The sequence below is a fragment of the Maylandia zebra genome, linkage group LG7, assembly GCF_041146795.1.
Source record: "Maylandia zebra isolate NMK-2024a linkage group LG7, Mzebra_GT3a, whole genome shotgun sequence".
NCBI lineage: Eukaryota > Metazoa > Chordata > Actinopteri > Cichliformes > Cichlidae > Maylandia > Maylandia zebra.
The window spans coordinates 29,216,670-29,230,894 of record NC_135173.1 but is presented as its reverse complement, the minus strand read 5'-3'; the positions used below and the strand labels follow the sequence as shown (position 1 = coordinate 29,230,894).

General features: G+C 44.2%; 2 protein-coding genes across 4 annotated transcripts; one reads left to right on the top strand and one right to left on the bottom strand.

Annotated features, from left to right (window-relative positions):
- Positions 1 to 486: 486 nt before the first annotated feature.
- Positions 487 to 2,324, bottom strand: cdc26 (cell division cycle 26 homolog). 2 transcript variants are annotated; one of them, XM_004556183.4, is made up of 3 exons: positions 2,188 to 2,324; positions 861 to 959; positions 487 to 727 (listed from the first exon to the last, which is right to left on the bottom strand). In XM_004556183.4, the coding sequence occupies exons 2-3, from the start codon at positions 939 to 941 to the stop codon at positions 515 to 517; spliced, it is 294 nt and encodes a 97-aa protein (XP_004556240.1). In that variant the 5' UTR covers positions 942 to 959; positions 2,188 to 2,324; the 3' UTR covers positions 487 to 514. The 2 variants fall into 2 exon arrangements, with proteins under 2 accessions (XP_004556240.1, XP_004556241.1); XM_004556184.5 differs by lacking the exon at positions 2,188 to 2,324 and adding an exon at positions 1,873 to 2,029.
- On the top strand, positions 2,227 to 12,720 carry prpf4 (pre-mRNA splicing tri-snRNP complex factor PRPF4). 2 transcript variants are annotated; one of them, XM_004556180.5, is made up of 15 exons: positions 2,227 to 2,349; positions 4,679 to 4,865; positions 5,067 to 5,253; positions 5,419 to 5,506; positions 5,587 to 5,666; positions 9,873 to 9,966; positions 10,091 to 10,185; positions 10,302 to 10,360; positions 10,826 to 10,949; positions 11,036 to 11,125; positions 11,339 to 11,461; positions 11,867 to 11,974; positions 12,132 to 12,250; positions 12,333 to 12,439; positions 12,517 to 12,720. In XM_004556180.5, the coding sequence occupies exons 2-15, from the start codon at positions 4,694 to 4,696 to the stop codon at positions 12,601 to 12,603; spliced, it is 1,533 nt and encodes a 510-aa protein (XP_004556237.1). In that variant the 5' UTR covers positions 2,227 to 2,349; positions 4,679 to 4,693; the 3' UTR covers positions 12,604 to 12,720. The 2 variants fall into 2 exon arrangements, with proteins under 2 accessions (XP_004556237.1, XP_004556239.1); XM_004556182.5 differs by lacking the exon at positions 2,227 to 2,349 and adding an exon at positions 2,435 to 2,570.
- Positions 12,721 to 14,225: the final 1,505 nt, after the last annotated feature.

The window sequence follows — 14,225 nt, the reverse complement described above, 5'->3', positions numbered from 1 at the left end:
AGGACAAAAAACAGAATGCAGCGCTTCTTAAGAAGATGAGCTAAATGCAGCAGATTCTTCAGTTAATTAGGTGATTTAGTGCACAGAGCGGTAAAATAATAGTTTTAATTCCACTTGATAGTTTTATCAACTGGAATTAACACACAACAGGCAGTCTCTGGACAACCACAGTCATGGATTAAAAAGTAGACATTTTAAATATAAAATGGTAAAATAAAATATGAAGAATGCAGACTGAATACAACACAGTTGTGTGTGTGAAGAAAAGCTTGGTATGAATGTGCAACAGCTGTCAGATGCTGTTGCGTCAATAAAGTCCAGCCTGACTGAGGCAGGAAAGCCGAGGAACTCCATCTCTGGCCCACTTACTGGAGACCATCTGACTGACCAGGTCACATGATGCTGGGGGGGGGGGGGGGGTTCTGATTCACTCTGAGATTCTTTATGTTTGCTCATTTAAAATAAAACGATACTCCAAACTCCAAAGATTTTTCTGCTCAAACTTTATTCATCATTAAAACTGTAAACTTCCAAATAAGGTCGGCAGGGTCGCCGGTTTAGGGTGGGGCTTGTAGCCAATTCGCTCATTGATAAGCTCTGCCCTTGATGCGGCTGTGGAGGACGATGCTGAGGCAGAGGCTCCACCCCCAATTACATCAACACCAATTACAGATCCCCCACCCACTCCACCTCCCGACTCTGCCTCCTCTCGCTGACGTTTTCTGGCCTAAAGAAAAAGAAAACCTGATAATGTCCTGTTTGAAGTTTACTTCCTTTAAAGTGTCAGATGTTACTGATTGTTATTCATTCTCATTTACTATTACTGATTAATTGATTGATTGGTACAAAAGTGAGTAGACCTCAAGCTCCTTCTTGACGCTCTCGAACTCCTCAGTGTCGTCGATCTTAAGCTCCAGACGAGTCGGTTTCCTCCTCAACATTTTCACTTAGAGTCCAGGCTGAAAGCAGACGATCAATACATGGATTGAGTGATCAGATTTGCTTTTTGACATGCTTACTGAATGGTGAAAATGGTGAAAATGATTCACCTCCAAGTTCAATGTTCTATAAACCTGCTGAATATGATTTACTGCACACATTTCCTGGACATTTTCAAAATAAAACATCTCACGGTTCTATTGAAGTCAGTGTAGCCAATCAGAACCCTTCCTATTTCCAGATGCTTTCGTGACTAAAAAAATTCCAACGTGTGGGACTAATAAAGGGTTATCTTAGCTTATCCTTACGGGCTTTGAGGTTGATGGTGGCACAAAAAGAAACAAGCTGTTGTGTTTTTACTGTGAATATCATGAGGCTGTAACATCTGGCTGTAATTTAAAAATAAAACTACAACTCCTGTTGTCATGATGATGCCTACATCGAGCAGGATGACTTCAAAAGTTTTCAGAGGAAGGAAAAAAGTCAAGTGATGAAGGTTAAACTTAGAGTCCCAGAGAGCAGCCATTTGGCTTTTCAACCTTTCAACAACACCGACTCAATAGATCATTAGCTCAGACACAGGAGCTTTAATTAATTCTGAAATCTGATCAATAACAGCAATCAGCTTCAGTTATCGTTTCCATCAGATCAATAATTAGGATCGACCAGATCTAAAAAATGTTTCCTGATATTTGTGATCAGAATCATTGATCACACTGTTTGATCTCTGTGTTTGATCCTGATGGTGAACGTATTGATATCAAGCCACAGCAGGAGTCCAGGTAACTTATCACCACAGCAACACTGACTCCCGAAGTCTCCTGATTACTGACGTCAGGGTAACCGAGAGATTCCCGGGGTAAGGGCCTCAGGGCGGAGCTCAGGGCGTCCAACTGCTTCTAAAGCAATAGAAACTAAATAAACTACACCTACCGCTCAGACAGGAACCAGCAGCATGATTAGCTCGCTTGCTTTTCTAAAGGATGCTCTGGAGGTTATACAGACACATTTAATGGTCTCATCTGACTGGCTGCTGAAATATCTATAACAGTCTCACCTCTGACCCCTAACCTTGCCGCTCCTTAAGTCGCCACTCATGCGCACTGTGCGCACGCAGATGGGTTTCACAGAAGCTAAGCTAAGCTAAACTAAGCTAAGCTGCGCTAAAGTAAAGTCGCAGTGACGTTACAGTGACCGGTAACGGACAGTCCTTGCGGATACCCTCAGTGTGAACAGGTGTGCAGGTACCTGATAGAGGAGTTGTAATGCTCTTTCCCGCAGTTTCTCTCTCTGTTTATTTTCTGCAGCTGCTGCGTCCACCGGAAGTGTGCAACCTCTGACCCGGTGGCACTTCAGGGAAGAACTTCCGGGTCACGGTGCTCCGCGTCGGTGTGTCCTTCGTCTCCTCCGGTAAGTTTCTCTCATTGAACGGTTTAACGGCATTCTGAGCCGCTGTGTTCAACTGCACAGGTGAGAGAGACGTCAAAGCGTAAATCAGCCATACTCTGCTCTACCCCCTCATCCGTTAGCGCGTGCTCCGGCACGTTACAGACACTCAGCCCTTGAAGAGGCTCTGGGTTCGCGCTGTCCACTGACTCCGGTGAGCGCGAAGCTTTACCTGAAACACACAGGTGAGAAACGGTGAGGAGTTAGCGATTACTGATCGGTGCAGAGCTGCAGGAGGACGCTTAGAGGTCTGAACTACGAAGTTCTGTTTTCGTTATCATTGACCCTAACACGGGGACGGAGTCAAAGGTCACCTAGAGCGGCGCCTGTAAATATGTCCGCGGTCTTCAAACTAATCACCAATTTGAATTCAGCACAGCATGTTCTCAGCCTGATTCTGCGAAGGCCGTTGTTGTGCCAAAGCCTGTGAAAAACCAGGGTGGAGTTTTAAAGCAGAACAAAGACTCAGATGTACTGATGGAGGTCAAAAGTCTGCTGGATTTACTGAAGACGCCTTAAACGTTGAAACGAGGCGCAACGGTGGTACACAGTGTATTACAACTGGATGAATATTCACAAGCTTAAACTTACTGAACAGCTCATAGAGTTTTTAATGTTTAGAGAGTTTATGTAAATTTGTTCTTAATGCAGTAACAACTCAACAGGAAGTAGTTTTCCAGCAGTGTGATGTTCAGAGTTCAGCTGTGAGTTTAACAGCTTCTGTTAAAAACTATGAATATATATATACCTTGTGGATGAAATGGAAAAGTTATGATGAAAATTTTCATGCTCTGCTCCACTTTGGTTATTATATCATTGTTTTCATGGTCAGATAAGTCTGTCGCTATGAATTATGGGACTCCTCCATTTTCATAAAGAATGCTCCAGTGTCTCGTCTGTTCAGCAACGGAAGCGTTGAAGCTCCTTTCCTTAGTGTTTGGAACAGGTCTGAGTGTGGCCACCACGCAGATCCTTGTGGGTCAGGTCTCTCAGTGAGGAACCTTAAAAATGGACTCTTAACATAACTTACTCCAGAAACATTAATGCAGTGTTTTTCTCTCAGTTGCAGACGCGTTGCTGTTTAAGAAGACTAAATTAAATCTAAAAACTGACTCGACCTGAGGTCATCAGGTACAGCACAGGTGTTTTAAGCCCCTTTTCCATTAGTACTCACCACAGTTTCCAGGGTTTTCCATCAGGTCATAGTACCTGGTACCAGGTACTTTTTTTAATATCTGCCGGGCTGGGGTTCCAAGCAGGTACTTAAATGTGACATCGTCAGACTGCATGCCGCTGATTGGCTGGTCAGTGGCGTCACTCAATGAGTCATGAGAGCGTCTTGTTCACGAAAATCTAAAATGTCATTTTTGAAAACAGGCAACGAAAGGAAATGGCTACAAAGAATAATGTCCTGTTCCCTGAGTCTAACGAAAAGCCACAGACCGAGCAGCAGGTATATCGTCGCCTCCACGTCCACCTTTGTTGTAGCATTCATGTTGGATATTAATTACTTCACAGGAAACTGAGCAGCGTTGCTATAACAACGATCACACAGATCAGGTGTGATGTTATGGAAAACCAGTCGTACTAATGGAAAAGGGGCTTTGTGCTCAGATATTGATGCTTAAACAGGAATAAAACTGAGTATTTACTACTGACGACCAGGGAAACGCACCCTGCAACTCTCCCTGCAGAGCTCTGAGGGATCATCCAGGAATGGTGATTGGTCAGTAGGCGTGATTTCATACCTGTTGATCTCTAACCTGGGGTAAATCCCATCAGTTACCACAGTGATTTACACGAGGAGGAAGTCTCTGACCATAATAGTACAGAAACCCAGCATAACCTGAAGTTACCTGGATGAGAGGAAATCCATGCCTCAGGTGCAGCACCTGTCTGTGACCCACACCTGTAGGCCAGTGAGGTGGAGCTCTGCGGTGAGATTAACATGTCAGCAGGTGCATTAAGGTCATTTCATCATTGTAACAGATGCTGATCATTGTGAGCATGTCATTCTGTCTGACCGACAGCAGCGAGTGAAGCTGAGCAGGAAGTTGCAGCAGCTCAAACAGGAAGTTAAAAATAAAGGTGTTCCAAGTATAGTATGAATCTGCTACTGTGTCTGATTGACATTGCTGATTGATCACTTATTACTGATCAGGGTGATTGTTTGCGTTTCAGCCACTCTGCTGCTGCTCAATGGATCAATAAGGTTTTTCTTCTGAGCAGTTTTTCTTTTTGTCATTAAAAATGTCACCTTTATCTTCCTCATGTGTTTTTGTTGTTTCTCCAGAAAAAAGAAGTCAATATGTCCGATGAGGAGGATGTGGCTCCGGCCGTGAAGAAGAGCAGAGTTTTCTATGGAAGCCTGGAGGAGAAAGAGCGGGAGCGTCTGAGCGCCAATGTGGCGAGCAGCTCAGCAACAGGAAGTGATGCAGTCAGGGCGGGAATTGAGGCGGGAAACATCAACATCTCATCAGGTTAGCAGTTTGTTCAGTTTCTCTGATAAAATGTCTCTTAAAAATTATTAGAAATTAGAAGAACCTCCACCCTCTGCTGATCACAGTGCCGACAGTCAAGGCTCTGATCAATCATGTGATCAATAATATCTGCTCAATCAGATCTGTGATTAATTGATAGCAGGAATTTGGTTGACTCTGTTTTTCCTTGATGCCCTGCAGGGGAGACTCTGGAGATTGAGGAGCGGGTCAGTGAGCGGCAGCAGGAAGCGCTTGCTGAGTTTGAGCGACGGCGACGAGCCCGACAGATCACTGTGTCCACTGATGATGCTGAGGTGAAAGCCGGCCTCCGTGCACTGGGGGAGCCAATCACGTTATTTGGAGAGGGACCAGCTGACCGCCGCGAAAGGTGGAGCAAAATAACTTCTGTAATCTTCTGTAGAACACTCTCAGCAGTCATCTTAGGAATATTTTGGGCCAATAATTTAATTAAAAAAACCTGTCAAACTTGGTCAGTGTGACAGGGAGGAAGCAGACAGGAAGTAAAAGTGTGTGTGTGTGTGTGTGTCTTCAGGCTGCGCAGTGTGCTGTCCGTGGTCGGTCCGGACGCTCTGAAGAAATCCAGGAAGGACGAAGAGCGAGCGAAGAGGTCGCAGGATGAGGTCAGCTGACCTGGAGTGTGGGTGGGGCTTCAGAACACCTGGCTGCATGATCTAAACATTTTCTCTCTGACCAATCACAGTGCCAGCAGACATGGTACCACGAAGGCTCCGCTTCCCTAAAGGATGCTCGGCTCTGGTTGGCCAGATATTCTCTTCCCCGGTGAGTCATTATCAAAGCGTGAGAGGAGGAGGAGCAAAGACAACCACTGAGTGCACCGCTTCTACCAGACTCCTCTCTCAGTAACTAGGCAGGGCACCACACTGAGTCCTTATATCACAGAAGGACAAAAGAGCTAAAAATCCCTCCGTCTCAAACCCGCCTGGTGAAGACGTAAACATCAACCTTAACCTTCACCACTGAATGCTGTGTTTTATGTTTCATGAACAGCCATATCACCATGACAACCAATAGGGATGGGTACCGGTGTGTTCTGACATAAACGGTAGTAACCAGACCGAAAAGCAGCGCACATTTCGGTGCTTTATTTCGGTGCTTTTTTTTTCCTGAGCTGTGATACACTTCTAGCCAATCATTTTACGTTTCCGAGGATAGTAGGCGGGCCCAGGTACGTACGTTCTTTTAGAGCAGAGCTACAGATTAAAAATGCCCAAGGCGAAGCGGTCAAAAGTCTGGCTGTACTTCACAGCAAAAGATGCAAACTCAGCAGCCTGCAACAAGTGCTTTAAGCTGATACTGTGATACTGTGCAAAGGAGGTAACACCTCGATTCCGATGAAACACCTGGCAACGCATAGCGTTTTTTTTAAAAGCCGAAAAATGCGCCATATTTGATAGCTTGCTGCGAGACCTCACACCGAGCACATCTACTGCGGGTGGGTTGCCTGTTATCGGACCCGGAGTTAGCAACATCCCCCAAAAACACGAAGAGGAGAGTCCTGGCCCCTAGCCCTGCCAGTGTAGCAGAAATGATGAGGATGATGCAGCAGCAGCCGTTCTTCTCTGCGTGAGTAGCTTAATGTTGTTCGTGTGTAATTTACGTTGAGTAGGCTAACCACTTATTACATTAATGCATGTAAGGTGAACTAGCAAACATCATCATAGCTACATGCGGCTGTCCTCTTGTTTGATGGCAGATACTCCCTTCACCCTGGCCAAAAAGGCTAAAATGACCAAAGAAAAAGTGGAAAACCGTTAAACATGAGAGGTTTTTGGACAACGTTTGTGTTTTTTCCATTGATTAAGCACTGCTTCCAGCCAAGAGTGATGCCATAAATCCCCTATAGCTGCAGAAAAGGCTAACATTGTTATCTTTTTACAAAAAAACAGCTGAACATGAGAGGTTTTTGGACCAATTTTGTGTTCTCTATTCTTTAAGCACCGGTTTGAGCACCGTTTAAGCACCGGCACCGTTTCAAAAGTACCGATTTGGCACCGGTATCGGATAAAACCTAAACGATACCCATCCCTAACAACCAATAACCAATCGGTAATATTATATTTAGTCTTTCCACATGCACGGGTAAAAGAATAAATCTAAGCAGCAGAGTAACCGAGCTTGGGTTTCCCCTGTAAATCTGAAGTAAAACTGTCAAATAATCGCTGAATACGCTCGGAGTCAGAGAAATTTCCTGTCAGGATGTTGTGTGCAGGTCGATTCAGTTCGTTCCATCCATTTTCTTCTGCTTATCCGGGATCCAGTCACGGGACAGGGGACCGAAGCCCCGACCTTCTCCGCGGCCACTATCGTATCTGGGGGAACATCGAGGTGTTTCCAGACCAGCTGAGAGATGTAATCTGTCCAGCTTGTCCTGGCTCTGCCCTCAAAGGGGCAGTTTTCTTTATATAGCGCCAAATCACAATAGGCACTTTTTAGTTTTTACTGGACAGTAAAGACGCTACAAACTTTTTAATAGCTACTGTGACCACATCAGTGACAACTGGCTCTGTCACATGACATGCAGATGACCAGTTTTCCAGCGACATTCAGTGGAATCATTGCTGATATCTCCTCCATCGTAGCCTGATCATACTCGATAATGTGATTTTGGCTGTTTTCACCTTCTTCAGTCTCAGCTCACTGCAGGTTTCCCCAACCTTATAAACAGTAACTTTGCACAATGACAGAAACTACAACCACTGACAAACAATGTGAGGTCAGTTTCTTGATCATAAAAATGCAAATTGTCATGATCAGTGATCATTCATCAATGGCCATGAGTACCATTCACAGAGAGTTACAGAATGGCTGCAATCACAGCATTGTAAGAAGCTGAAAGATGTACCCTTAGGCCCCCTCCTCGATTTAGAGATGGATTTCCCTTTTCACATAAATGGCCTCCTCGACTCCCCACCCAAACCAGTCCAGGATGTGTACATCCTTATCATTGAAGAGTGTCCACTGGTCTGTAGGTGTGAATCAGAATCAGAATCAGAATACTTTATTGATCCCTGGGGGAAATTATTTTTTGTTACAGTGCTCCATTTTAAACCATAGATAGACTGGGGAGTCCTGGCCTGATGAGTTAGGTGTCCTGTGTTGGTGCCATCTGCTTTGCCCGAGGTTGTTTGGTTTTCCCCAAGTATAAATCCTTGCAAACCTCCCGGCACTTAACAAGCGTACACTATATTACTCTGTTTGTGTCGGGGGACCCGATCCTTGGGGTGGACCAATTTTTGGCGCAGCGTGTTTTGGGGTTTAAAAGCCAGAGAGATGCAGTCTTTTGAGAAAATGCATCTCAACTGTTCTGATACTCCTGACAAGTATGGGATCACTAAGGGTTTTTACTTAGACAGCAGTTGTTGTTTTCCTCTTCTTGATCAGCTGGAGCTTTCTTTAGGCGCTTTCCCAGCTTTGACAAATGTCCAGCTGGGTTAACCACATTTACTCAGGGCCTTCTTGACATGATGTTCTTCTCTTCCCTGGCCGCTGTATCTGTGGTGATGGTGTTCGCTCTGTGTTGTCCTGATGACACCCAGTTTGTGCTCCAGTGGATGATGAGAGTCAAACCTTAAATACAGATCCTTATGCGTTGGTTTACAGTACACATCAGCTCTTAAATGTCCCTCATTACTGATGGAAAACTCGCAGTCTAAGAAGGCTAACCTGCCACTTTTTATATCCTCCCTGGTGAATTTGATGTATTAGTCCACAGAGTACCTGAACCAATGACTTGGTGGTGTTCCAGGATAGGATAACAGAGGCCTCTTTTCCACTTCTTCCATGTACAAGTTGTCCACAATGGGTGAAACTGGGGAAACCATGGTACACCCATGTTTCTGCCTGTAATACTGACCCTTGTATGTGAAATAGGTGGAATTAAGACACATCCAGTTCTGGATGTGGTGTTCAGAGCTGCTTACCAACAGGTTGAGGATCAAAGCCAGAAACTTTGAGATGTTATAGGTGACCGAGTTGATCATACAGACAATTGATCTTAAAGGTACACTCTGTTTATGTATCTTAGGTAAACCATACAGACTTGGTGTAGATTCCCCTGGGTATAGCCTGTGGTATGAGGTCCGGTCAATAGCATTGTCTTGGTCTAACAGCTTCAGACAATCTCTCACCCTCCTATTTTTGTTACTGAGTAGTGACAAAATGTTCTCATCATAGTCTTTATGGTTTAGCAAAACTGTGGACCTACCCTTGTCTGCTGGAAGGATGATAATGTTGTTGTCATTACTAAGTGATGTGACTGCCTTCCTGTCCTCCATGCTGATATGGGATGGAAACGTTCGTCCGCAGTTGCAATGTTGTAGTTTTGAATGGCTGTTTCTGTGGCTGTGATCAGTTCCACTTGTGGGATTTCGTCTTGGTGTCACAGCAAAGTTCAGCCCTTTTGCTGAAACTGACCTCACAGCCCGCTGTTCATTCAGTGGGCTAGTTTCAGTCATTGTGCAAATGTACTGCTTATATGGTTGGGGAAACCTGCACTCAGCTGAACTGAAGAAATCATTGGATGAGTGACTAAACGTTTCTCCCACTGCAAACACTACGTCCAGATGAACAGAATAATTTTTGGGGGATTTACTTACCTGGATAATTGAGCATGATTCAAGACAACTTCCTATTTACTAACTCATCCTCGGAGGTGGGCACACGGCTCTGGCTGTCAGACATAGCTGGGCACCCCTAGTTTTAAACACAGTGTTGCTATGGCAATAATATCCCTGTTGCGGGAATTCATACCGTATTATTGTGGACGATAACAGAGTCTTCACTTGTACAGAAACGCGTTTGACTCCTTAGACTTTCCATACATACAATCGCACACTGCGATCTTAAAGTATTTGAGACTTGGTAAATGAGCCGCCAGGATCTGTCAAGAAGAAATGATAAAAATATCATGTCAGTTGGTTGATTCTCATTGGCTATAGCTCCTTATCTCTGTGATTGGTCCATCAGAGCAATGAGGCGCCTGGAGGCTGCACGCACTCAGAAGGAAGTTACCGAGGCAACCAAAACAATCCGACAACAAGAGCTGCACAAGAGCCTGAGGGTGAGTCAATTTTATTAACTGCAGATAGCAGCACACCAAAAACAACACTCTGAGTGTCACAGCGAATGTCCTCGTTCTCAGTGAGCATGAGCAGCACTAACCACCCCCTCTTCCGCTTCTTCAGAATCTGAACAACTTCTGCAGTCAGATTGGGGACGATCGACCAATTAGCTTCTGCCACTTCAGCCCCGACTCCAAAATGCTGGCTACGGCCTCCTGGTAACAAGCACCGCCCACTACTAGCATAAAATGCAAACAGTTAGCATTAGCATGAGTAAATGTTAGCTTATTTAACTGCTGTATTGAAGCTAATGCTAACGTGCTAACACCTCCAGGAGCGGTCTGTGTAAGCTGTGGTCCGTCCCTGACTGCAACCTGATTCGGACACTCAGAGGTGGGCAGTGCTTAATGTTTGTTTTTGTTGTTGGTTACATTGGAATTGCTTGTTGATTAGTTGTTAGTGAGATAAATTAGAGGTTTCAGATTTATTGCCACAGAAATGTCAAACATTATATGATGATTACAAGGGGGCTTGTAATTGATCGATAAAATAGTTGTGTGTATCTTGTGTAGTGTAGTCGATTGTTTTGTTTTGCATGTCAAAACAATGAGACGATTGTGTTGATTGTGTTAATACAGTATGTCAAATGAAAAAATAACTGTTAAACATGTGAGGTTGTGCTGAAAAGAATGATACCAAACAAGAGAAGGTAAACAGTTTTTAAATGTGAAATCAAAAAGTAGTCAAAAATGCTGGACCCCAGAGGGTTTAAATGATAACTGATCAATACTTTGATCACTTGTGAATCATTTGTCTGAGGCTCCGCCCTTTTCTGTCCTGCTCTTTGATTGGCTGAAGGTCACAACACCAATGTGGGTGCCTTCGTCTTCCGCCCCCAGGCCGGAGTTTCTCTTAACCAATCAGATGTCAGCTTGGCCTCGTGTGCTGCTGATGGCACAGTGAAGCTGTGGAACCTGGAAAGGTGAGGGCAAGGGGCAGGTAACTGGGGGTGGGGTCTGATTCATATCCTATCAGTAATTAATGGCTTTGTGTCTCTGGTTGCTGTAGTGATGAGCCAGTGGCAGACATTGAAGGCCACAGCGAGCGAGTTTCTCGGGTGTCGTGGCATCCGTCAGGACGGTTCCTGGGTACAACCTGGTAAAGTAGAAATTACTCTGAATATTCATTCTTACTGTAATGAGTCAAAATACCTGTGTAACGTGTAGAGACAGAGCATGCTCAAACACTAAGCACCACCTACTTTCTCTCCTTAAAAAATTTTTCCATTTTACTTCGAAAGTTTTACTCTGAGTTTAACACAGAAATATTTTTTTCTGTGTGTGACATACTTCCTGTCCGTGTGGAGTGCAGCTACGATTACTCGTGGCGTCTCTGGGATCTGGAGGTTCAGGAGGAAATCCTCCATCAGGAAGGTCACAGCAAAGGTGTCCACGACCTGACCTTTCACCCTGACGGTTCTCTGGCTGCTACAGGGTAAACAAACGCTACAACATCCTCTAGCACATAGGTGTCAAACTCTGGCCCGCGGGCCAACTTTGGCCCGCAGCCTACTTACATTTGGCCCACGAAGCCATACCAAATTACTATCAGAGCTGGCCTACTGGTGTTATACAGCTAATATATATATTGTTTAGTATTAAGCTTTGCTTGTTCCATATTCAGTTTTTCAGCAAAACGTGTTTGAGTCTATAAGAAAAGATTCATTCTCATATCTGGAGCAATAAATATATTTCAATAAATATTAACGTTAGCCCGCGACTTTGTTCCAGTTTTGAATTTTGGCCTACTGTGTATTTGAGTTTGACACCCCTGCTCTAGCACGTCTCAGCACGTCTCTGTAACTAACAAATCAGCTCTCTCTGTCTGTGGTCCAATCAGTGGCCTGGATGCGTTTGGCAGGGTGTGGGACCTCCGGACGGGACGCTGCGTGGTGTTCCTTGAGGGTCACCTGAAGGAGATCTACAGCCTGCACTTTTCCCCCAACGGGTCAGCCAATCACAAAGCATCACACAAAACACACAGCCGAATCAATAATCGGGATTCTGCAGGAAGTGAAGAGATTGTTTTTGTTGTAAACATGTTAAAATGATAAATTTCACGGTTTGATCAGAATTAACAGCTTCAATAATGTTTCTCCACTCAGGTATCACCTGGCAACAGGAAGTGGAGACAACACCTGTAAGGTCTGGGAGCTGAGAAACAGGAAGTGCCTTTACACAGTCCCCGCCCACCAGAACCTGCTGTCTGCCGTCCGCTTTCAACGTAAAAAACGTTATTGTTCAACAAAACTAAATATTACTGACCTTGCTTCCTGTTAATGTGACCGTACTTCCTGTGTTTGCAGCTACAGACGGGCACTTCCTGTTGACGGGTGCATACGACAACACAGCGAAGGTCTGGAGTCATCCGGGTTGGATGCCACTGAAGACACTTGCTGGGCATGAGGGGAAGGTATGAGCGCTGTGCTCTGATTGGTCCATTCGGGCGCTCCTAATTGCTGGCGATCTCTGACCTGTTTGTGTTTTCAGGTGATGGGCGTCGACGTGTCACCTGATGGGAAACTCATCGCCACCTGTTCCTACGATCGGACCTTCAAACTGTGGCTGTCTGAGTGATGTCATTAGTGACATCATGAGTTATGTCATCCAGACACTGATCTACTGTTTTTGTTTTTCAGTAAAATATTTTGTTTTCACTTTTTGGAATAAAAAGAAAAAAATTAATTTTCAAAAGTTTGAAGCTGATTCGTTTTCATGAGCCTCGAAATCCAACTTGAAATCCAAATTTTAAAAAAGATAAACTTGTTTTGCAAATTCTAGCTAACAACAAAATTACACAAAACTATTGACATTAAAATGCCGGCACTGCCTCAGGCATTCACAAAACCATCAGGGGTCACACGAAGATGCCACAGATTATTTGTGCTGTGCCAGAAAAATAGTTTCTGTTACCTACAAAGACATTTAAACAAGACAGTTTACATTTCAGTGTGGGCGTGGCTTCAGGTTCAGGTGGAGCAGTGAGACAGTGATTAAGGAAGCAGACAGGTGAGGCGATTGGCACACCTGTGTTACGTTTGCTAATTAAACCTTTTTATGCCGTCAGTGCGTGGCTGTGGATGCAGATACACAGCCACGGGGAGCTGCTGTTGGTGGTTACTGTGAGGAAACTGGCCTACTGTAGACAATGTGATTATTCTTCATTCACTGTATGAACAGTTTTGTGAAGCCACAGTAATGCCTTTATGTGTCGTGTGCACCACAGGTAGTGCAGATAGCTGCTACATTAATGGACAGAAGTAAGGCACCAGATAAACGCTTTGTGGAAGTCACACCATTAGCAGGCCTTTCCCAATAGGTGTCTGAGGACCCACCTGAGACCCCAGTGTATACCACGAGTCATACGTTACATCACATGGTGCGTTCACATTCAAAAGCACAGATTTTCCACATACACACAAATTGCAGCATGATCAAATACACACTAAGCTATAATATCTAAAGAAGGACCATCTCAAGTGCAAGATGTATATACACAAAAATACATCATCATACACATGTTATAATGCCCCGTGATTGTTTCACACATACACTCTTTATGTAGTATGAGCAAATGCACAATATCTACTTCATGGGCCAGTAGACCACCTACTCAAGGAGGAAGATAATGCACATGATTATCATATATTTTAAGGTCGTGATTATTGAAACTTTAAAAATTATTTAAGGTATCCTTACTTTGGCCCACTTGGAGAGGAGGGGGAGACTCCCACCCTGTAACAATAGACAGGGAGATCTTAGTCTGCAGGCCAGCGGGAATCACACAGCCTATCTTAAATCGTTAGTTGTATTTTTTTCTTATTTGTATTTTTTCCAAAATAAATTATGTTACTCAAAAAAAATTAAAAACACTTTCCAAAAAACAGGAAAGGAAAAAAATCCAATATTATCATCAACAAAAGAAGGCGTGCCAGCAAAAACAAAAAAACAAAGCAACGTTTCGACCTTCAAAGAGTCTTCAGGTACACAAAAAGCTGGTAGCTGGATTGCTAACAGTAGCTGGAGTAAGGCAGAGACGTGCACTTAGAAGGATGCCCTTGGATAGGTTTACGGATTAGGTGAAGGAATTTAAAGAGTAAAAACCCAGTGCTTGGGCATTATGTTATCATTCATCTGATTTATTTTGTGGCTTATCTGGCTTTAGCTTAGCTTAGCTTCTTCATTAGCTGTTGTAAGAT

Bases quoted from the DNA above. Each gene is read 5' to 3' on its own strand.
- cdc26 (XM_004556183.4), bottom strand. From the start codon at position 941: ATGTTGAGGAGGAAACCGACTCGTCTGGAGCTTAAGATCGACGACACT. The intron at 728-860 runs GTCTACTCACTT...CTTTTTCTTTAG, and splicing joins GCGTCAAGAAGGAGCTTGAG to GCCAGAAAACGTCAGCGAGA.
- prpf4 (XM_004556180.5), top strand. From the start codon at position 4,694: ATGTCCGATGAGGAGGATGTGGCTCCGGCCGTGAAGAAGAGCAGAGTT. The intron at 10,950-11,035 runs GTGAGGGCAAGG...TGGTTGCTGTAG, and splicing joins AAGCTGTGGAACCTGGAAAG to TGATGAGCCAGTGGCAGACA. The intron at 11,462-11,866 runs GTAAACAAACGC...TGGTCCAATCAG, and splicing joins GGTTCTCTGGCTGCTACAGG to TGGCCTGGATGCGTTTGGCA.